Source organism: Etheostoma spectabile, chromosome 8 (assembly GCF_008692095.1).
Source record: "Etheostoma spectabile isolate EspeVRDwgs_2016 chromosome 8, UIUC_Espe_1.0, whole genome shotgun sequence".
Lineage (NCBI taxonomy): Eukaryota > Metazoa > Chordata > Actinopteri > Perciformes > Percidae > Etheostoma > Etheostoma spectabile.
Genome location: NC_045740.1, coordinates 29,847,093 through 29,871,266, shown reverse-complemented (window position 1 = coordinate 29,871,266; position 24,174 = coordinate 29,847,093). Strand labels below are relative to the sequence as shown.

General features: G+C 43.3%; 2 protein-coding genes across 3 annotated transcripts in view; one reads left to right on the top strand and one right to left on the bottom strand.

Annotated features, from left to right (window-relative positions):
• Positions 1 to 20,766, top strand: part of LOC116693486 (retinoic acid receptor beta) — a 58,441-nt gene extending 37,675 nt beyond the window's left edge. The window contains exons 3-7 of the mRNA XM_032522490.1: positions 1,879 to 2,055; positions 6,782 to 6,986; positions 11,969 to 12,127; positions 14,007 to 14,994; positions 15,548 to 20,766. Of these exons, the coding sequence (XP_032378381.1) occupies positions 1,879 to 2,055; positions 6,782 to 6,986; positions 11,969 to 12,127; positions 14,007 to 14,251 (786 nt within the window). The 3' untranslated portion in view covers positions 14,252 to 14,994; positions 15,548 to 20,766. The remainder of the gene's footprint in view (positions 1 to 1,878; positions 2,056 to 6,781; positions 6,987 to 11,968; positions 12,128 to 14,006; positions 14,995 to 15,547) is intronic.
• Positions 20,767 to 22,352: 1,586 nt separating this feature from the next.
• top2b (DNA topoisomerase II beta) overlaps positions 22,353 to 24,174 on the bottom strand; it is a 36,018-nt gene continuing 34,196 nt past the window's right edge. The window contains exons 34-36 of one of the 2 annotated variants that reach the window (XM_032522286.1): positions 23,978 to 24,109; positions 23,798 to 23,883; positions 22,353 to 22,833 (exon numbers count right to left, since the gene is read on the bottom strand). In XM_032522286.1, coding sequence (XP_032378177.1) covers positions 22,669 to 22,833; positions 23,798 to 23,883; positions 23,978 to 24,109 — 383 coding nt within the window. In that variant the 3' untranslated portion in view covers positions 22,353 to 22,668. The remainder of the gene's footprint in view (positions 22,834 to 23,797; positions 23,884 to 23,977; positions 24,110 to 24,174) is intronic. The other variant, XM_032522287.1, reaches the window with a different exon arrangement.

Genomic DNA, 24,174 nt, shown 5'->3' with positions numbered 1-24,174 from the left:
TATACTACTATCCCTGTATGGATGTGATATGATTTCCATATTTGTTGTTGGTCTGGCTCAGGTTTAATTCTTTGTGACGCATGAACAAACACAAACAATGAAGCCACAGAACTTTTTGTCATCCAGTTTGACAGATGGTCATAATGGAAAAAGAACTTAAGTAAACTACTTTAACGTACATTTTCTTCGGGGCTTTATTACGTGCTATGGGATCGGTGCATAAACTCCAGTACTTCCCGATATTGATACCAGTGTTTGATGCAGTATCGGAGGCGATAGTGATACTGGTACCGGTATACCTGTATTGATATACCTGTATCAAGTGACATCTTCCTGAGTCTCTTGTTAGCTTTGTTGCTACTGTTAGCGTAGGACAAATGACACCTTCATCATTCTTATTGGTAGAAAGAGTGTGACCTGGTGAAATCCCGTCTACGCTCCGACCCACCTTCCCCCTAAACCGAGTTACATCATTCAGAATCACGCGGCGGCGACGCAGACCACAACACCTGTGATTGGTCGGCTCAGCCGTGGCTTGGTAGCATTGCATTTCCCCGTCCCCCCACGCGACTCATTTCCGGGTTCTCCTTCGTGAACAAAATTAAATCAAGGAGAGAGTGGTCTCGCAGTGCCAGACCATCCTCCACAGCACTGCGGCGGAAGGTCTTGTTAGTCCATACAGGATTCTGGGATGGGAGAAGCATTTGAGTTCTTTTGTTTTTAATGGTTTCCAACCAGTATCCGGACTAAACTTTGACATCTACCCATCTGTGATCCACTCAACATCCTCTGATCTTAACTAGAAGTCAAAATAATTCATAATTTCTGCCTTTTTAACTAAAAATGTATGTATGTCTGTATAATGTATGTATAATTTGATATGAATGAGGTGTGTCGACCATGAATTCCAACAATAAGTGTAAAACCTGTTATTAAACCAGCTCAGGTTTTTTTTTTAAAGCGCCAAAAGCTGGAAAAAGTGAGAAATAAAATCAGAAAAAATTTCAAAAACATGGAAAAAGCACAAAAAAAATAAAAATCAATTTTGACCTGGAAGGACGAGTTAATGGTTAACGGGAAGACAACACAAGGGTTAAAGAAATGCTAAAAAACCAGAGCAAGTTTTTCTTCCATCCAGGAATGTTGGGTGGACTAACCAGACCCTCCTCCACAACGCTGTGGAGGAAGGTCCGGCGAAGGGAGACTAAGAAAGAATGTATCAGTAGCGAAATACATAAGCTGTCATAAATCAAACTGATGCATCAATCTTAGCTTACACATCACCTCCCATGAAAAAAACTCCCTGGTTTGTGCTTCTCTTCCCTTTGCCCTCCCACAATGCCTCTCTGCTCTTACATACTTAACTTTCCTTCCTTTCAGCTGTACATTTCTCTCTTTCAGTGCCTTTCACAGCACTTTTTACTTACACTTTGTCCTCTTTCCACTCATTGCAATCTGTGGGTATGTCTTCATTGCTCCCGTGGCTTCCGCCCGTCCCAGCTCCCCCCCAGTGTTTGTGTAAGTTCTAGACCGTATAGCTGGATTAATGGCCCCTCTGGCTTCAAACCCCTCGGTGCTACCTGTCACCGCTCCGTTTCTGCGTCCCATCATTACCGAAGCATCCCACTGACAGCGTTGCACTTATCTCAGGGCCCGGCTCAGCTCAGCGTTCTCACAACAACAATCCTGCCAGTGTTTCTGAGAGCTCAGGTCTTCTGGAGCGTATTTACTGAACGTAAGGGTGACACATATGGAGCAGAGTGAAGAGCCTGCACTGAGGAGATCATTAGCAGCAGCCTGTGCAACGACTAAAAGAGCTGCCTCTTCGCCTGACGCCATACTCTGTTTGTCTGTGTTTGCATAATGTGTGTGTTGCAGAACTCGAGTGCAGACCACCGTGTGAGGCTGGACCTGGGCCTGTGGGACAAGTTCAGCGAGCTGGCCACTAAGTGCATTATCAAGATCGTGGAATTTGCCAAACGCGTGCCTGGCTTCACAGCGCTGACCATTGCCGACCAGATCACTCTCCTGAAAGCTGCCTGTCTGGACATTCTGGTGGGTGTCGGTGCTTTTATTTTGGAGGGATAAACTTGTTGTTTAGGAACTTGAACTTGTCCTTCTGTGGTTGAAGTGGCTGCATTGTTTTGTGAAGTTTTGGGCATGCTGGAATCCGCAGGTTTTCTTTGTTTTGTTTTTACCAACAAGCTGCTAACGTAAAATGTGAAACTAAAAAATTAGATTGTTAATTATAGGCCTAAATGCACACTAAAAAAAGATGAAATGTACTTAATTATTTTCCTGCATACAGCAAAACTACTCTCCTTTGGAATAATAATTTGTGTCTGATGCGGTTTTCTCCACTAAAAGGTTCCATTACCTTGTAAAGAGCACTTCGAATTACACGTCGTCATCAACACATTCTCCCCATTAAAGAATCCAGAATTGAAGAATATTTGAGGTGTGGCGAGATCTCATCCCATGAGATCTCGTGATATTTCTAGTTGGGCGCCGTGGTTGTGATTGGTTTAAAGAAATCCCAATAAATCAGTAGCTGTGTGGACTAGCCAGACCTTCCTCTGCAGCGCTGCGGAGGAAGGTCTAGACATGCGAGACTACAGTGATTCGGTCTTTTGGACACAAGAATGACCATGTTGGTGTTGGTTAGTGCGCGGTCTTCAGTCCCAGTCTCTTCCAGCCTTTTTAATGTGCATTAGTTATGATACTGTGAACCAGTTTTCCTTTAAAAGAACAAATCAAAGATACAGTGTAGATGCTTCTTCAGTAAACTCGCAAATGTTCAGTAATGAGCTAAAAACCTTTACAGAACTGTTGATAGCAGTGGCTTAATCCAGTTGTGCATAAACATACAGGGAGTTTGGTACTTCATTGCATTCTAATATGTATTCTGTCTTCCCTCGGTTGTTCCTGGGTGTGTAACAGTCCATTGTGTGGTGAGTCAATAACCTCAGATCTCTGGGGGATCGGGGGGGTTTGACCTCAAGCCCCAGCTCCCATTAGACCAATCCTCAAAGCTTACTGGATGACCCACTCTGCCGGCCAATGGGAGTAGGGAAGAGCCGATGAATTGATCACGCCAGTCCGTTTGAGTCTTCCTGCGGAGTGGCTGTCTGTAGCAGAGATTAGATTAGACAAACAGAAACAGTTTCCAGCCTCAATGTTTGTTTGTCATTTAGTTAAATGTTAAGTGGAGCGATGTACTGTACTAATGAGATGGAAAATGGCAAATGGCTGTTTCCCTTCCTCTTCTGTCTCCCTTATCCAGGCTTGGCTGTTGTGGGTTTCGGGGGAGGAGGGGGGGTAAATTAGCATCCATTGCTCATGAAGGAAGAGAAAGTGGAAAGAAAGCGATGACAGGTGTGTTATGTGTCCAATAATTCAGAGTTTACCGCTCAGTTCCAGGATGGCTTCAGAGAGCTGGCCTCTGACTGGACTAGGTAACTAGGTATGCCTGCCCAGTACGTCCAGCGCATTAAAGGAATAGTTCACCATTTTGTTACACGTGTATTTTAGCTTCTTGCAGACAGATATTAGACTACATAATTACGTACATACCACTCATGTCTGTACGCTAAATATGAAGCTAGAGCATGAAGTAGACAAGCTTAACAGCTTAGCTTATCATGGAAGCTAGAAGCTTGGTCATGTGGTCAACAGCCTATTCATCTGATTGGTTGTTCAGACAAACGACTGTGAGAGGCATACACAAGGCTCCTTTCATTTTTCATCACATAAGAGCTGTCAACACTGGCCCAAAATAACGTTGGAATGTTCCTTCTAAAAAAAGACAGGTTCAAACTATTGGAATAACTAGTTTTGCACATTATAAGAGAATATAAGATGGCAAACGTACAGCACGTCATACATAACTACTTCTTTAGGTGCATTCATTCCAACAATACCATGTCTATTAAAAGATCTCTGCATACCTAAACATTACAAAATAAAGTAACTAACAAACTAATACCCTATACCGTGATATTTTCACATAAAGACGTATTTCACGTGATAGACCTCTCTCTGCTAAGCCCCCTAGCATTTAAGCTGCTTTACCAGCCTGCCTGTAAATTAGTAAAATGGAACAACTTAATGTTTCAGACGCTCTTGTCCCATTATAGGAAAGCACATTGCTATTGCAAGAATATTGACAATTTAGTTAGGCTAATTTTCTGTAACCAGTGTAGGATGAAGGGATGTTGGGAGGGTGAAATGGGAAACGATGGCTAACTAGACATCAGAATGGAGAATGGATGACAGCCTGGGAGAAGGAAAGGAAGCGGAGTTTCCTCATTGCTTGTTCTTACACAACCAGCACTAGGCCAGTATTTGATATCCTGTACTGCTGAGTAGCATGCACTCTCAACATACTAACCTGCTTAAATGAGATTCCCAAAATGCACTTGTTTAACAATCTTGACGGGATTGTCTTAATGAACCATTTATTGATCAGCTGAGCTTGTTAACCCCTGAAATATCCAGGCTAAATTTGTGGAAGCAGTGTCATTTTTTTTCTTCCTTGGACTTTGTCGGATGGACTGATTTAATTAACTCCTGTCACACAGCGTCAACCTTTTGGGTTTTTAGACTTCCAACCATGCCTTTGTCTCTATCTGTTGACATGTCACACTCGGCTCACACTCTTCATGTAGGTCCTGGTTGGCCTTTGCTTTTACTGGTTTTAGTTGTTGCTTTATCTCTCGGCCAGAGGAACCTGTTTGTTGGGGGTATCATAGCAACAATATCCGGTTTCCCTTGCTGAATGACAGATTACTGCCGTCTACTGGTGTGGAGAGATATTTCCTTCCAGTGCTACATTTTAGCCAAGAATACCAGCGGCAAGGGCCAACGTTGTAGCCACTGGCCCCCGGGACGTCGGCTGGGTGTGTCGGGGCCTTTAAAAGCCTTCAGAACGATTTTAACATTAATAGCTGCAGACTTTTCTAATTTCTATAACAAACGGTGTTATAGAACAACAGATTAACACTAAAGGGATTTCTACAACCTGCCAACACAAATGTTAATATTGTTGCTGGCTTGTTACCAATATGGCCAATCAATATATTAGTATTAGTAAATGATTAAAGGGTAATAGAATGGTACCGTTTTACGAAATCGTAAACGCTCCCTGCAGCCTGGTGGATGTGTCCTTAAAGGGGAAAAGGAGACAGGAAGTGACAGGTTGATCTGCATTTGGCGAGGTAATTGCAAAAACAATGATTAATGCATGAAGATGCATATTTATGTGTTTTCAGTGTGTGCTCAGTTTCAGTGGCAGTGCCATGAATGAATAGTAGGATTTTTGGAGTGTGTGTTGACCAGGTCGTACTTGTCAGATGTGACAAAGCAGTGACGTGAACTCCCAGGGACACAGAGGTGAGAAGTTGAAGGCCGGCTGTGATGACTTTCAGGCTGTTGCTCGGCCGTCAACATCCACTCAGCAGCACATTTCTCTGGTGAAGGGCGTAGATATTGTGCACAGGGGCTGGGTGAGGGAGTGTCAGAGGAAGATCAAACACTGTGTGTGTGTGTGTGTGTGTGTGTGTGTGTGTGTGTGTGTGTGTGTGTGTGTGTGTGTGTGTGTGTGTGTGTGTGTGTGTGTGTGTCTAAGCGTAGGCCTGGCCAGCCGGTGCGAGTCACCGCCAGTAGCCATGTTTTATTCTGTTTCATGTTGCAGACACGCCTGCCACTCACTGTCAGAGCCAGCCCACTCAAACAGCTTCAAAGGCTACTGTAGGCTTCACATCAACCATCGGTTACTTCATTAGGCGTACACACACACACACACACACACACACACACACACACACACACACACACACACACACACACACACACCAGGAGACCCAAAGGTCATTATGTATGAGAGTGTGGAAGGTCATTGTTTTGGTCGCGCTTGTTGTCTCTGCTGCTCTTTTATTGGAAACTTGTTCTGGTACCGAACCAGGTTCTCATTCTAGAGTCTACCTGCCCAGGTTTTGCAGATTATAAATCAGTCATGGCTACGGTTATGGGGATATATCAGGTACATAAAGCTGTGAAAATGAAAACCATGACAATCCCATATGCGTATCAATCAGAATCAGAAATACTTTACTGATCCCCAAAGAGAAATTCTGTGTTACAGTTGCACAAATTATATAAATATCAGAGTAGAAATATAAAGAAATTTGAGTATGGATATGCACAGTATTTACAATTAAAGGAATATTTTGATACAGTATTTACATCATTAAGTTATAATGGTGAATCAAGTGGTTAAACTTGCAGGCCACTTCAGTTTGTTGTGGTTTTTTCTTAATTTGATTCTGATTAACCCTCTGAGAACAACAGATGCACCAGCAAGTCCAAGGAATGTTTATTTTAGACTCATTTACCATTTTTCGTTAAGCTACTTTTGTGAAGCCAAGACTTTTGTTAGCTCATTTCAAGCACCAAAACTATTTTGTCTAGGTATGTTCTCACAAGAGATTTGAGAAATCTTTCTGCTTTTTAAATGGGCACCAGTTACCCCTTTATACATTGATCTGGAACAATTTTGGGCCTCACTTTATAGAAAGCTGAGTTTGTTCTGCACATTGATATGAAACACACTTCGTCGTTCTTTGCGCCGCGATGCGCCAGGTGCAAGATAGGGCCCTGAGTCTGTCAGTCTGTGCAATAAAAACTGCTAAATTTCAACACCAACTGTATATAACTTTAAGTTTCCTGTCCACTAAATCCCTGCTGACTATCCCTCTCCCGGCCTTCCTTCCCTCCATGTCAGATCCTGCGCATCTGTACGAGGTACACCCCTGACCAGGACACCATGACCTTCTCCGACGGGCTGACCCTCAACCGGACGCAGATGCACAACGCTGGCTTTGGGCCGCTCACCGACTTGGTGTTCACTTTTGCCAACCAGCTGCTGCCCATCGAGATGGACGACACGGAGACAGGCCTCCTCAGCGCCATCTGTCTCATCTCTGGAGGTGAGCAAACCAGGGCAGAAAGGGAAGGGCAATGAAAAGGGTCTTTGGGGATTGGGTTAGCAGTGTTGTTGAAGAATAAGGAATCCATACTTTATCAGCTGAATTCACAGATCATGACCTTCAAAGCTATTCAATGTGCTACAGCTGACTTGCTGTATCGCCTTCAAACCGACATTAGCAGTACATAAGGGGAAATCTTGGAGGGGTCGGGACCGGATGTCCCTCATTTTCCGCCGGATGGCCGTCCCCGTCCTCTGTCTCTGTTTTAGCGTTCTAACCTCTGGTGGATTTCTGAGGACTGTGGTTACCTGGTCCTCAGATCTCTGCAGGGTGAATCCAGACAGCTAGCTAGACTATCTGTCCAATCTGAGGACTATGGTTACCTGGTCCTCAGGTCTCTGCAGGGTAAATCCAGACAGCTAGCTAGACTATCTGTCCAATCTGAGGACTATGGTTACCTGGTCCTCAGGTCTCTGCAGGGTAAATCCAGACAGCTAGCTAGACTATCTGTCCAATCGGAGGACTATGGTTACCTGGTCCTCAGATCTCTGCAGGGTAAATCCAGACAGCTAGCTAGACTATCTGTCCAATCTGAGGACTATGGTTACCTGGTCCTCTGGTCTCTGCAGGGTAAATCCAGACAGCTAGCTAGACTATCTGTCCAATCTGAGGACTATGGTTACCTGGTCCTCAGATCTCTGCAGGGTAAATCCAGACAGCTAGCTAGACTATCTGTCCAATCTGAGGACTATGGTTACCTGGTCCTCAGATCTCTGCAGGGTAAATCCAGACAGCTAGCTAGACTATCAACATTAAGTTGTTAATGTTTAGTGTTAATGGCTAGTTAGTTCGCTAGCTTTGCTCTTGAGAAATTAGAGGTTTATTATCACCCATGCCCCCAGTTAATGTGGTTTGGTAGCTTGGTCAACAAGCTGAGGTGCAGGACACGACGTGACCTTGCTAGATGAGGAGGTTGTATTAGCTAGAAAGCTAATATACGCTGAGGCTTTTCTTTCTCTTTCAGTATCATGGTAACCATCTTCTTGTGACCCCTCAGAGTTAGCTTATGACACCTTGGTGGGTCCTGAACCCCAGGTTGGGAAACACTTTTTTAAAGTAGGCCTATGAGGTATCTGCAGCGTCACCCATGGAACATCGATGTCTGTCTAAAAAATCCCACAACCTTCCTTCATTCTATCAAATGTCAAGTTAAAGGCTTTTTTCAGCCTGATTACATCGTACGTTTAGCATCAATCCTGATTTAAAGATGTAGACAGAGTTGATGGTGGAGTCTTGGAGTACATCAAGTGGAATGAATAAAGTGATCCACTCCAGACTCAAACCCTGCTTGACTGCTCCTCCATTCAACCGAGTCAGCCCGTATCGATTTCTCCAGATAAATATTGAGTGGAGCTACAGCCCAGTTTGGGATGAAAGTAAGCCGGAATCCACAGGAGTCTGAAACCAGGTCAACCACAGGTTGCCATCAGTGAGGCAGCCCTATCCTGACTGCCAAACAAAGGGGGGGGGGTGGCATACAGGTCTGTCACTGCAGTGTCAGTCATCTGAGAGGAATGTTTGAATCGCCCTCCCAGAGGAAATAAGACTTCTCTGGTTGTTTTCCACCGACTTACCCAAAGCATGACTAACTCCCCCATGTTAGGCTACACACACATTCACACACAAGTCTCTACACAGTTCTTCCTACCTGCCACCCTCTACCGTTCATTTCCATAGGGGCTTTTTTTCAACGATGTATACTCAGTCCCCAGAGCCTCTGCAAATATTACAGGCTCTTGCGTAATCCAGGAACATCGCGAGACACCTCTGGTTGCGTCTGTAGTCACATACCTTGACTGCAGGTGCCAGCAGCAGCTGATCTGCGTGCACACACTGCCACCCTATGGCCGTGTGTGTGTGTGTGTGTGTGTGTATGTGTGTTCAATGGACCATGTGTCACAGACAATTCACTTCTAATATCTACAACATTATATATTACAGTTTGTATTATACCACTGTAAAACCTAATTAAAGATTATCACTTGAAAGTACCTAGTTTGGATTTACCACCATCTACTTTGTAGTCGATTTATTAATTATAGCTGTGGACCGTCAGCTAAAATGAGTTTGACACCCCTGGTGTGGACCAAACTTTAATTTCCATAAACCTCACCCTAAGAGCATGCAATGTGATGGAAATAAAATTAAGGTTGGTCTTCTCCATATAGCCACTGGCTGAATATGATGTAAAAAACATCAAATAAAATCTATAAACATCAATCAATTAGTTTATGTCTCCGAGACGTGAAATTACAATTTCAGAAACTTAATCTGTCATGTTCCTTAATGTGTGCCATAAAACCGGGATAATTATAAATATGTTTTCTTAGTACATGATAAATGTACAAGGAGTCTGAGAAATCTGAAGCTGAAGTTAAACTGCAAACTAAAAGGTCCAACACATGTTTTGACGGGGTTTTAAATCTTAAAAATGGAGCATTTGACCGCTGAGTCCTCCAAATAACCACTGTGTGCAGAAATGTCTGAATAGATGCAAAGCTGGGAACAGCACGTCTGCTGATAAGTTTGAGTGCGTTCAGCTGTTGCTCGTCTGCTGTTGGAGACTTTAAAACCTCCAGTTATCAGAGCTTAACACGACGACTCAAAAGAAAAAGGAATTCAAATGAGTTTTCTGCTCAAGTTATCTCATTGTTAGCATCTCTGCCGTCTCTCCTCGGCACCAAATGAGTTGACATAATGAGATGAACTCTTCCTTCTTAATCAAAGCAGCTGTGATACATGCTTTAGCCTCAAGCTTGTCTGCATCAGATAAAGCCAAGACATGGATTTGTCACAGTTAAACTCATGGAAAGGGGGGGGGGGGTATGCAAAGGCCCTGTTGCTTAGCCCCCAGGGTATGCAAAACTTTTGCTTGCAAAATCACGTATCTTTACTTTAATTTGTTATTTATACTTTCGGAAACTTCTACTTTCACTCCACCACGCAGGGATGTAATCAAGTCCACCTTTGAGTCCAAGACCAGGACGAGTTGAGACTCAGAGTCAAAACCGAGTCCAAAGAGGTCCAAGTCCAAGTCAAGGGCGAGTCCGAATGAGAGACACTTGTCCTGAAGAATTCCTAGAACAAAGTGCTCTCTGACGTTGTGTCTGTGGCCTACATGGAACAGCTACCTGATGGTGGAGGTACCCTGCTGTATGTGATGCAGCCCGGCGTGTACCAGGCCCGTTCCAGATTTTCATTATGAGTTAAACTAATACCTGTGTGGTGGTGGGGGTGGAGTGAGGACCCAAACGCAGAGATGAGGAGACAGGCAGGAGCAGGTACACAGGGGTCTATTGAAAAACAGTTCAACATAAAGGGAGCACAAAAGGCAAAACCCCGGTAAAAATCCAAAAGGGGCAAAGCACAGGCAAAAATCCAAAATCCACAGGTGTCCAGGAGAAAAAGGGCAAGGAAAAGACAGGACAAACACACAGGGAATAGGGGAACAGGCAGCAGACAAAGTATCGACAGACAGACAAACTAGAAGGATCTGACAAGAGACAAGAGACGCACAGACATTAAATACACAAGGTAACGAGAGGCAGGAGACAAGAGGGCAGGGAAGCAGGTGGTAAACATCAGGTAATCACAAGAGCGGGAAGACACAGGAAGTAAAACTAAAGGCAAGACGAGACCAAAACCAGACTTCAGAATAAAACAGGAAGCAGGACATGCCGACACACAGGGGGACACAGGACAGAATCAACAACACAAGGCTGGGGGGAAAGATTGAAACACAAGACAGGACCAAAAGAGGAAAAGAAATCAAAGCAAACCCCCCAAACCACCACAACCTGATTCTTAACCAGCGCACTTCATCAGAGGAAGCTACTTCAGAACAAAAGCCTTTAGAGCTGGACTCGGTCTACACCAACTACAATATTTATATATGATATCCAATGGCCGAGTCCGAGACAAGTCCAAGTCCAAATACCAACGAGTCCGAGACAAGTCCGAGTCCAAACACCAACGAGTCCGAGACTAGTTCGAGTCCAATTACCAATGAGCCTGAGACAAATCCGAGTCCAAACACCAACGAGTCCAAGACTAGTCCGAGTCCAATTACCAATGAGCCTGAGACAAATCCGAGTCCAAATACCAACGAGTCCGAGACAAGTCAGAGTCCATACACCAATGAATCAGAGACTAGTCCGAGTCCAAATACCAACGAGTCCGAGACTAGTCAGAGTCCAATTACCAACGAGTCCGAGACTAGTCCGAGTCCAAATACCAACACGTCCGAGACAAGTCCGAGTCCAAACACCAAGGACTCCGAGAGAAGTCTGAGTCCAAACTTCAAAGTGTCTGAGATAAGTCCAAGTCCAAACACCCACGAGTCTGAGACAAGTCCGAGTCCAAACACCGAGGAGTTAATGTCATGGAAGAATCTGCTGCAGGCTCTGCCATCAAAATAACAGACGATGACCCCCCCAACGACAGTGGTGATGAAGATAACGTTACACACTTTTACTTCTAATAATTAAGTACATTTAATACCATAAACTTTCTTTTTACTACTTAAGTACAGTAACTATCAGTCACTTTAAGACTGTTACTCAAGTAATATTGTAAAAGGTGACTTTATCTTCTACCAAAATCCTATTCTGGTATGATACTTTTACCAAAGTATTGCTATCAAGTACTTTTATGGAAGACTGGTTTTTAGACACAGGAAAGCTGCATGGGTAGGAATTCTATTAGAGATGAAATGGCAAAACGGTTTATTTCTCTGATTCTCTGCTTTGTTCAAATCCGCTCTCTCTCTCCAGTCACCTTCTAGCTCGCTCGACCACATCACCGTGCTCTCGGGCACTCGTTGAGCCTCCATCTAAAACTCTGCCATTTCCACCAGAAACGCCTGATGTCTATGGTTGAGCTTGATTTGGTGTGTGTGTGTGTGTGTGTGTGTGTGTGTTTAGACCGGCAGGACCTGGAGGAGCCCTCCAAGGTGGACCAGCTCCAGGAGCCGCTCCTAGAAGCCCTGAAGATCTACGTGAGGAAGCGGCGGCCCAGCAAACCGCACATGTTCCCCAAAACCCTGATGAAGATCACAGACCTGCGCAGCATCAGCGCTAAAGGTAGGATGGGACCTACTGTCATGTTGGGAGATTGCAGTCAAAAGTAGGGCTGGGCAATATATCAATATTATATCGATATTGGGATTTGAAACTAGATTTTGTCTTTGATTTTGGATATGGTAATGTCGTGATATGGTAAGTGCTCTTTTCCTGGATTTAGAGGATGGGTTAGAGTCAAGTGATGTAATTTTCTTTACCAGACTATTCAGAATCAGAAATTCTATGCACGGATATGGACGGAATTTCCAGTATTTACATAGTTAAAGGAAAAATTAAATTATTTTTCTTTTCCCACATTGTCAATACATCAACATTTCTAATAATAAGTCTATTAGGTTTATCTCATAAAGTCTCTTTGTGTATATAACGTTTGGTAAAGAATGAATAGTCAACCCTACAACATCGACACTGAGGCTATTTGGTCAAGATTATTGTGATATTTGATTTTCTCCATATTGTATAAGGGCGGTCTGGGTCTGCTGCGGGCACTGGGCCTCGACGACCGTTGCTATGGCGAAGAAGAGCAGCAGAGACTTCTTAACGTTTGCTGTGGCTAAATTACTTCCAAAAGTGATCCAGAATCTGAAAGTCAATTTATTTAAGATGCGGTTTTCTTTAAGGCTGGGCACGTTACTGATTACCTTCTGAGTACCGAGTAGTAAGAAAACTTCTCCAGTCGATTGATTACTGCATTTGATCCTTTTTGAACCCAGATCTAGAAAAAAAAATGACTATTTGAAAAGTTTTGCTCATTTTCTTGAACTGAATGCGACGTGTGATGGGCCCACTTCCACAGCAGCTCCAGCCCAGACTGTCGAGAGCGGCGTATTTAACCAATTTGGCAGTTCAGGATGCTCCAATTCATGATGGGTATCAAACGAAGTAGGGGAAAAGGAATGAAATAAAGTATTGGTATCAGTATCACTTTAAGGGTCAATGATACCGGGCCCTAGTTTTCTTAGAGTCAAAGGTACTTCTCACCTCGAGTTTTCATGTTCACAAGCAAAACACCAGATTCAGGGTTCCTAACGCAGCTGATGATCTTTTCTTCTGACGATGCAAACAGGAGGGATTCAGTGCTCCCACTGCGAGTCACCTGGAATTGTCTAAGAAAAGAAAAAAAACAGTTACTTCCAGAACTAAGTGTGCCCAAAATAGCTGCTGCCACTTGGCAACGGAAGGGTTGTTGAGACACTGTCAGACGATTCCACAACTGCTTCATTTGATGCACACTGAGGCATGAAGGGTTTGGTATGTAGCCACATCCTGCTACAGTTCTGGCTCGAAAACCACAAGTCTTCTAAATTCTCTTCTTCTGTTGGTCTTCAAGCAGCAAACCTCACCTTGAAGTCTCAGCCGCTAATTTAACTTCCTTTAATGTGTGTGACTGAAGAGTCATTGTTGCATGACTAACAATAAGACTTAAAGAGGTGTATGTTGTTGAGTGTATTTGTTTGATAGCTGCAGATCAGTGGTGGAAGTAGTATTCAGATCCTTTACTTAAGTAAAAGTACTAATAACAAAAATCCTCAGAAACTGGAAACAATCCAACAGTTCTGCCAATCTACTAAACTAAATGTTTAATCTGCTAATCATTTCAGCTGGACTTGTAGGCTGTAATATTGTTAGGGACTTTAAAAAAAGAATTTCATTTGCCAGGTATTTTTCTCAAGGGTGGTGGAGACCAACACAGAGCTATAAGTAGAGTGAATGTTGGACTTCTATCAGAAATACAACTCTACATGAATGTTAAGAAGGTCAGAAATAAAGTAGTAAGTGGACCATGAGTTAGAGTTTTAAGAACTTCTCGAACGTCCGTAATGACCTTTCATGCTCTTCATTTGAATCCTCATTTTGTGGCGTCATCCTGGTCTTGCAGGAGCAGAGCGGGTCATCTCTCTGAAGATGGAGATCCCGGGTTCCATGCCGCCGCTCATCCAGGAGATGCTGGAGAACTCGGAGGGCCAAGATGGCCAGAGCAGCAGCAGCAGCAGCAGCAGCAGCACGTCGGCCGAGGCGGGGGCCAGCCCCAGCAGCAAAGGCAGCCCCAACGAGGACGCCGCAGAGTCGCCGGAGTCGGACGCCGAGGGGGCTACGGCCACGCCGCCCAGCGACGAGCCCTAGGAGGCTCTCTCTGACATCTGACCCTCCATAACCCCTCTACCGCCACTCCTTTGCTTGGTATTCCGTTATCTCTACATCCTGGTCCTATTTTTCTCCCCCATGTCCCCTAAAGTTCCCCTTCCTTAAAAAGAAAACGTGAACACGGAGGCCTCAAAGGATCAGTGCTTTGTGTATAATTCAGAATTGAGCTCTTAATTGGAAGGTGTCTCTGGGACAGGAAGGGCGTGGCCCTCGCAAGCCGCCAGAGATGATACCCCTCAGGTCTCCTGTGTAAATTCTTATCTGCATGACGGGAGTTGGAGAAGTGGTTTTACTCCTCTTTCTATGTCCTCATCTCTTCTCATTTCTCGTATTGTTGGCATACGTGCATTGTACATACCATTGTATGGTTAGATCTCTGTTTCTATGATGAATTTTGTGGTGCTTCTTCATTGTCTTAAATATTATCTTTGAGGCGATACATCAAGGTTTAAAGCGGGACTACTTGTAAGTCCTTCAAAATGTTATCTAGAATGTTGTTGCATATAGACATTACGGAAGTCTAATATTTTATATTTGCTCCTATATTTAAAAACGTTTTTTTTTCTCGGTTCATGTCTCTACATGAATGAGTGTACATCCACGCCGCCAGAATGCAAAGCTTCTCTCCATATCAACAGCCGAGTCTGTTCCACGGTTTCCTCAAAGGAGAGAAGCACGACAGCCGAAGCCTTTGATACACACTCATCAGATTGGCGTCGTCTGTTTAACCCTCGTGTTGTCCTCGGGTCAAATTGACCCATTTCTAAGGGTTTTATATCAGAAATATGGATTTCTTTCAACCAAATTGCCCCAAAATAACATGGATGAGTCCATACAACATCCTTGAGGTAAAATTAATGATTACCTTCATTGATTTTTTGGGTGTTTTATTTAATCTTATGGCATTTGAATTCTTTTTTTTTTTAATGGTTTCAAACCAGTATCTGGACTAAACCTTGACATCTCCCCATCGTTGATCCACTCAACACCCTCTGATCTTAACTATTAGTCAAAATACTTCCTAATTCCTGCCTTTTTAACTAAAAAACATGCATATAATTTGATGTAAATGAGGTTTGTTGACCATGAATTCCAAGAATAAGAGTAAAACCTGTTATTAAATTGGCTCAGGTTTTTAAAAAGAGCGCCAAAAGCTGGAAAAAGTGAGAAATAAATCAGAAAAAGCAGCAAAAACATAGGAAAAGTAAAAAAAAAAAAAATTACATTTTTTACCTGGAATGGTTAAATTCATGGTTAACGGGAAGACAACACAAGGGTTAAGTCTCGGTCTCGACGTGAATCACCGAGACCCGACGAAGGGGATTAGATTTCCAACGAGCCGGTCTATGAAATCAACTGAGTCAGTTTCCCTCACTGTCACGACCAATGGGGACGATGAGGCGGCTGATAGATGCCAGAGTGTTCTCCACAGCAGGCTGGGATCACATAGGACTCTTTTTGGATCCATTTCCCTGTTATTAACCATGATTCAACTCAAACTGTGTTTCACTTTATTACTATCATCTGGTCAGTTGAGAGGTTTAACGCGCCAAAATCTGTTCCCCCACGGCATCACGCTTATATTTAAGTGTCCATTCTACGAGGAAGATGTAGTCTACTTGGTATTTCTTAATCTCATTTCCACCAACAAGATTTTGTTGAGTGGGATAGAAGGTCCCATCGCCAGGGAAACTAATGTATGAGAGCATACGTAGGAAGACAAATGTTGGCACAGCAACAACTAAACTGAGATGAAAATAAATCCTTGAAACGGACGTCATGAAGCCACGTTCTCTCTTTCCTGACTGGCACGTTGCCCCCCGCCCCCCGTCTCAGCACTTAGCAGAGAGGAGATGACAAACATATTCTTTGTAAATCTTTAAAATCATTTACCAAAAGAACCAAGAAAGTCCGACTTGTTGCACGATCCAAGTGTTTTTCATTGAGTTCTTCATTTTTAAAACGTGATATTTTTGAGTTTCCTGTAGTTTCCTGTAGCGAAGGGACGGTAACACACAGAGCGGACATGTCAGGCTTTATCCTAGTAATGTACTTCCCTCGTTCTTGACTAGAAACAAGGAGTTAACCAGATAACAAGATAACCTAAACCCCTGGCGGTTAAGACGAAGGTAAACACCCAAATTGTTGCTAAATGCACAGGAAAACTGTCTACATAACATGTAGTTTCTTGTATTTGAAGTGATGTCCCCAAGTTCTGAGCTCTCAGCAGTTACTTTGACTACAATGTTATCAAATTGATAGAAATCATGGCCAAAACTACAAAAAAAAGACACATATTTGAATTTTTCCATGTTGCTATAGGTCACATGTAACACTCCTTGCACCCTTTAACTTCTTGTTTTCTATGTGAACTAGCACGTGTTGTATTTGAGCGTTGAATCTGACCACAGATGGCAGCTTTGGCCTTTTGGAAAGATTGCCAAAATGTCAACCTAATGAGTGTGTATCTGCGGCTAACAGCGTGTGCTACCGACCGGGCTCTACACACACACACACACACACACACACACACACATGGGCTCTGTTAACGGCCTTATGAGCAGAGCTCCTCAACCCGCTTTTCTTTCCCTTTTCAAGTGTCTTGTTAGAACCGGTGTAACACGGGGGGCAATGCAATCCTTAAGACACACTGATGACCGGACCACGTGGGTCGGGACGATTGTACACTACTGTAGAAAGCACACAGTGGGGGAGGGGGGGGCACCAGCCCTCGCCCAACGTTCACTTGACTTGACGGCGGAAGCATTCAATGCTGCAGAAGGAGTGTAACTTCACATTATGTGATAAAAAGTCAAAATGTAATACATTTTCACTTCATTATGTAATAAAACAGCGTTTTTTCGCATTCACAGGCACCATGTTGCGTGTAAGTTAGGATATTACTATGGAGACCATGGAGAAATTGGCTATATTTATTAACTTTTGGTTTTTCTTCAAATGCCTTTCAAAGCCATTAGAGAAAATACATCAACGTTGGTTGGTTATTAAATCATACGCCATATTCGTATATATTCATTGAAAAAAATCTTTTACTTTTAATTATCTAATAATTTATTACAAAAGGAGATATTTTTGAAATATTGCGTTCAGGATTTTAATTAAAAAATGCGGATGTCATTGCATAATGAAGCAAACATTTATTACATTTTATTGCATAATGTGATTCCTGATGATGAAGCTTCTCTTTGGACAGTAGGTCCAGCTGAGCTCTTCACCTGATGGAAGCAGGCCGAGGCTCTTGACACATGATGGCCTGTGAACAATAAGAAATCAACTCCATTATATCCTCTTATTAGACCCAGATCCTTCACTACCCAGCTGCCCCGGCGGGCCGAACCCGCTCCACTCACCAGTGCCGATAGCAACGCCGTGACTTCAATACCAATTTTTATGAAATCCATGTTAAAGCTCCTACTGCGTGAGTCTCTGTGTGTAAAGTAAAGCGTCGTAACGTCAGACAGCCAATCACCAACATTGATAGATCTCGGTAGAAGCATGCTGCATGCTGATTGGCTCACTGACGCCGACGGGATTTCCTCCTAGATTTCGATAAGGAGAAAGGTTTTGAACTCGGGACCCAGTTCTAACTCTGACCTGTGAAATGTAGCAACATGAAGGGTAACAGCAGACCCTCCACACCCAAGGAGTTAAGCACAAAAGAAATCCACCACAGAGATTAGTAATCCACCACAGAGATTAGTAATCCACCACAGAGATTAGTAATCCACCACAGAGATTAGTAATCCACCACAGAGATTAGTAATCCCAAAAAGTTTTGGGAATGCTGTCACCCGTACTGTACGTCGCGAGCTCTACTGATGACTCCATCTTAGTTCAAAAACTATATTAGCAGCTTTTAATACTGGTCAGGGGTTATAAGCAGATATTTGTGCCAGCAGGTATTGAATTTGGTTTATCTGAATTTGAATGTTTTGTTATTTCAAGGTGTATATTAAGTTTGGAATTTGATTAAAAATGAATGTGGATGGACTTCTGGATATACAGGCATGAAACCGAATGGATTAAAACCCAAGTTCAAATCATGCTACAGCGCAAAAAGCTTGGAGCAACCCCATGGATGATAGAGTAGAGTAGAGAATCCCCCCCCCCATGTAGTCTAATGACAGGGGTTCGAATCCAACCTGTGGCCCTTTCTTGTCAGCCCCCACCTTTCTCCCTTTGCTGTCTTCAAGCTATCCTGACCATTAAAGGCCATAAAAACCAAAATTATAAATACAAAAACTAATTTTACAGTTGATTCTTCTCCTTGGAAACAGCAGCTGATAAATGATTCAGTTTGATGACACCAAGTCCCAGATGTGAGTTCACAACCTGGCACAAATATCTTCTACCAGCGCAAAACCATAGTGAAACTGCTGTGTTGACGTTGCGTATTTGATCTGAAACCGGGACATGAGAAAGCCCTTCGGGGCAGCAAAGGCTTCTGGGTCTCAGCAGCACATAGGAAAAACCCATCTGCATTCCATCCCTGCTAAGAAATACATATCATAAGGGAAACCAGAGCTGGTTCAGTTTTTTTTTTTTTTTACGCGTTTGAATGTGAATAATGTCACGGAGTCTGTCAGAAGAATGATATGCAGTGTTAAGGAATACTTCTATCTCAATGGAACATAGGACATGCTCTCCCTTGGTTCTCTCTTGCTCTCCTGGTGAGAGATGAAGGGAGGCATCTTGGTGTTTCTCTTTTTCTTTTTTTTTTTGTTTCGAGCTGGAAAACCTTCACAGCTGAAGAATGTCCACATCCACCCCTGCAGCGCCGGGACAGCCCTGAGGCGCCCGGCCGCAGCGGGGCCTTCTTATCTGTTCCTCTAGGAAACAACCTCACAATGCTGAATTCCTCTTGTTCGTTTCTGTTGAATGTTGTACCGACGTAACTGTAATACTCTACTATCTAGCTCACTGCAGAGATGTTATATAAATGGCGTGTGCTTTGCATTCCGATTGGCAGCTCTGTGGAAACGACGCTCAGTTATTTGTCCTCTAGAACATCAACTCACATCCAAGTGCTGAAAATAAGGAGGAGGAAACGGAACTTGGTGGACCGATCCGGGCATCCGGGTCGGAGTCCGCACAACACGCGCAGATTTATAATTTGGGACGAGAAAGAGGAGACGTGGACCACCTCAGCACCCGAGGGCGTCTACATGTTCTGTTCCTGTTCCGTGTCTAACAACAGAGCTGCTCCTCCTCAGCCAGGGAGCCAATCAGCTGTCTTCAATCAATCAAACCCAATCACTCGACAGCTGTTTGGTTAACAGGTTAATGAACTAGGGTTGGACCGATATGGGGTTTGAAAAACTGATTTTGGATTTTGGTCTTTTATTAGCCCATGTCCCTCAATCGGCTTTGTCTATTAGGTTTTAGACAACCACGCTCTGCTGAAAATATCTTAAAGCTGCACTCATCAGTATTTTCATAGGAACAATGACGTATGTACAGAGAATTATCATCCATCTCTGCAGTCCTGTGGAACATTTCAGCCTCTTGGTCTGAGTTTAAAAGCCTGAAATGTGACTTTTTTTGGTTCATAAGCACTCTTATCAACCTAGTTTCCGCCTGTAGACACTCGCTCTTTAGCTGTGTAAAAGCTCTGAACGAGCCACTGCACGGCAGACAAAGTTAACAATAAGCTAACAAAGCTAGCCGCGCAGTCGCACCATAGGTGTACATTTCTCACAATAAAACATCCAAACTTAAGTGTTCTCCATTTAATTGGCTGACTTCAGTGAATAATAGTTAATATCGGACTTGATTCCGATGTAACCCATTAGTTGATACGGAGTTGAGCACGAGGCTGGCGGTTTTCCTTTAGCGTCGTATTAAGGTGCGCTTGGGCGCCATTTTATGACGCTCTGGGTCTGGTCTAACTGGCATGCGGCACAAAAAAATGAAAAAGAGGGTGGGGTTACAAAATGAATATTTCATTGACACGCGCAACATGACTGTCTAAACAACAATTAAAACACAAAAATATAGCAACACAGGCATAACAACGCAACAACAGCCCCACATATCGGTCTGACCCTACATACAACACCTCACACAGGAGCCATGAACCCCCATATCAGTCATAGCAGCAGCTCTGTTGTTGTTGTCCGTCCTGGGGGGGGGGGGAGTTCGCCTGTTTCCCATCCGTACCAGAGACCCCCACCACCAATCACATGCCTCCCATGTGTTGTATAGTGGTGTTAACATGAGACATGACGATGGCGTCTTGCTGGGCACGGTGGTGGGAGGGGCAGGGGTTGTTGTGGATCCCCCCGCCCCCCCCCCATCAGCCCCTGGAAGACGACCTCAGGAGCTGCTCTGAAGTTTGAGCTTCAAAGCTGTTTCAGCTCTCCATTTTAAATATTGTCTTTGTTTGTACATTAACATATGCTTTTTATGTTGATATACTGTTACACTTTACCATGAACTGTCCTGGCAAAGTAATAAAATATATTTATTTTAAATTCTTGTGTGCATGTCCATAAAATCTCACCCCAGGTGACCTCGTTAGGGAGAGACTGATCTTGATAACATCCAGTGAATATGTAGTAATCATCGTAGTAATTAGCGCCAACTCATTTGTTCGATATTGCATTCAGATCAGGCACTTATTCTGCTTATTTCTCCTGTTTTTAGTGTGTTATATAGCTTGTGTGTTTGTAATAGATGTATACAGTAAAAAACAAAAAAGAAATTCACAACTAATTTCTCTCCGCCTAAAAACACCGCCCAAATTCATCCATTAGTGATGTCACTACTTGAGAATGCCAGCCCAGTTTTTCACACGTGCTGCCCATTGGTGCTGCGTGAGGACACCCCCGCCCAGTGGCTTGTTTGGAATTAGTCGACCAATCACAACTGAGTGGGCCAGCTGACCAATCAGAGCAGACTTGGCTAGAATAGGGGCTCTTTAATGCTTTGAACAGTGACTCCTGTTGGCTAAATTGTTCATTATAAAAAAATATTATGAACAGATTAGCGATGATTTTTTGCTATTCTTTAAGCCATTCCAGTAGCAGTATGATTTTCCTTATTTATTTCTTTATTTATTATCTACTCTAGCTTTTACATTTGACACATAGGTAATAACGCTTCAAAATGATGTGAAGTTACACATTTTGTTTATTATAAAAACCTAACAATTATCTTAAAGGAGTACCCCTAACCCCCCCCACCAAATATGTGCAACTTAGTCTTCCACAAACCTAGCGGAAACACTGATCTGTTATACCCTAACCCATTATGATGTTCCTGTAATGTGGTGACAGATGCATTGCATTTCCTATTTTTATGTCCCATTTCCTGTTAAAAGCGTTAATGTGAAGTAGCGATGCATCAGCAGTAACTTGGGCTGAAAGCGATCAGTAAAGTCTGATGTGTGACAGTACAAACACGAACGAAGGCGTCAAACTAAGCTCCAAACCACAGAGTGAGCCACTGTTAGAGTTTCTACCTGAATATGAGAGCTGAAAATAGACTTTTAGAATCTGAGCTTTCGGTTAAATCAGCAGCAGACACTCCAGTCCAGCAGCTGAAGGGAGAACTGAGAGCCCATTGGTTTACACTGACCAATCCAGACCTTCCTCCACAGCGCTGCACAGGAAGGTCTGAGTAGTCCACACAACATTGCCGGATGGGAGGACAACCTGCTCTGGTTAATTGGCATTTATTTAAACCAATCACAATCCTCTTGGGCGGAGCTAAGCACCAGACAGAGCCAAGGTTCAGAAGTAGTTTTACGGAGACCTCAGATTGGACAGATAGTCTAGCTAGCTGTCTGGATTTACCCTGCAGAGACCTGAGGACCAGGTAACCATAGTCCTCAGATTGGACAGATAGTCTAGCTAGCGGTCTGGATTTACCCTGCAGAGATCTGAGGACCAGGTAACCACAGTCATCAGATTGTACCCTAACCCTAACCCACAGAGGACGGAGACGGACATCCGGCAGAAATGAGGGACATCCGGTGGAATTTCCAGGGTGATCCCAGAAGTGACACGTGTCGTGTAATATTGCTCAGATATGAAAGAATCAGGCAGGTAGAACCATGGACATTTCATTGTTTACTTTTCAACTTCATGTTCAAAAAGTTACATAGTATTTCAACAATTAAAATGTGCTAAAGCACAGCGTTCTAAACTTCTAAAAGCCGCTTCGGGACAAATACTGAACATTTCAATGAGCATAAAAAAAGAAACCTGTATATGTATAATAAAAAGTGTAAAACAACTACACAATAAAAATCATTGTAACATCACCATTAATGAATTAAAATGAAAGAAGAAATGTACAAAAGTCTGTGGGAACACAGGAGGAGGAGGAGGAGGAACTTCCATAAAAGCAGAGTGTATTTAAAGTGTGTTGCTTTAATCGAACATGTCGTCATCGTCGTCTTCTCCCCCGTTGTCCGACTCGTCAAAGTACTTGATCTCCTTCTTGGCCCGGCCCGGCCGGTCCCGGGACCGAGCCATCTTCGCACTCAGGCTGTTGCTGTCGTCGTCCTCGTCATCTGACGGGGGTTTCTGAGGCTTCTGCACAGGAGGGCAACCAAACACTTGATTATGGTAACCAGTAGGGTCGGAGTCAAACTGTACGTGGTGGCGCCCTCTACCAGGTGAGCTACCCAGGCGCCCCTACCTTCATTCTAAATGATGTTGTCTGGAACAGCTCATACATGAAAATAACTGGTATCTGGACAGTCTCCATTTCTTTAGTTTGTTATTCAGCCGTGACATTTAAATGTAGCAGCGGTGGAAGAAGTATTCAGATCCTTTACTTAAGAAAAAGTACTCGTACCACACTGTAATACTATTCTGTTACAAGGAAAAGTCCTGCATTGAAAATCTTACTTAGGTAAAAGTCTGTAAGTATCATCAGGAAAATGTACTTAAAGTATTTAAAGTAAAAGTACTGAATGTAGAATTGTACTCCCATTGTAGAAAGAGTACAGCATCCAATCAGCTGAGTGTTTAATGACATCATCACCTCAGCTGGACTTATAGGCCGTTATATTGTTGCTAGGTTACTTTAGAATAAAACATCAGATTATTTAAACTACATGTGATTAGTGTGCAGGAATCTTAATGTGGAAAGTAACTAGTAACTAAAGTAACTAGTAACTAAAGCTGTCCAATGAATGTAGTGGAGTAACTAAAGTAACTAGTAACTAAAGTAACTAGTAACTAAAGCTGTCAGATGAATGTAGTGGAGTAATTAAAGTAACCAGTAACTAAAGTAACTAAAGCAGTCACATGAATGTAGTGGAGTAAAAAGTAGAGTATTTCTCTCTGAAATGTAGCGGAGTAGAAGTAGAAATTGGCATTAAAAAAGACTCAAGTAAAGTACAAGTATCTCAACATTTGTACTAGAGTAAATGTGTACTTACAGTACAAGTACATTCCAACACTGATGTAAAGTACATGAAATCCAGCATCAGGCCATAGAGAGCATACTGTTTACAGTAGCAGCTATGGAAGAACCCCAGGAGATACTCACTCTGCCCACAGGTTTGGCCATTTTCTTCATCGGACTGTACTCGTCTTCAGAGCCGGAGCCCTTCCTCTTCCTCCCTCTGCCTTTGCCTGCACAAGAGTCCACCAGAACAAAAAGTGAGCCAATGCACATTTGTTGTTAGCTATTTATTTGTTGTAGGAAAAGACAGGATCTGTGCTGTACCTTTAAGAGGTGAGGCTGTCTTCTTGGACCCGGTATCGGAGTCAGAGTCCCAGATGGACTTATCAGGCTTCTTTGCTTTTGCTGCTGGTGGCTTCTTAGGTTTGGGAGCGGCATCAGACGGCTTCTTAGCTGCTGCAGATGGAACGGTGTGTATCAGTTATCTTCCACAATAAGTAGACGCTTCCCCCCCCGACCCC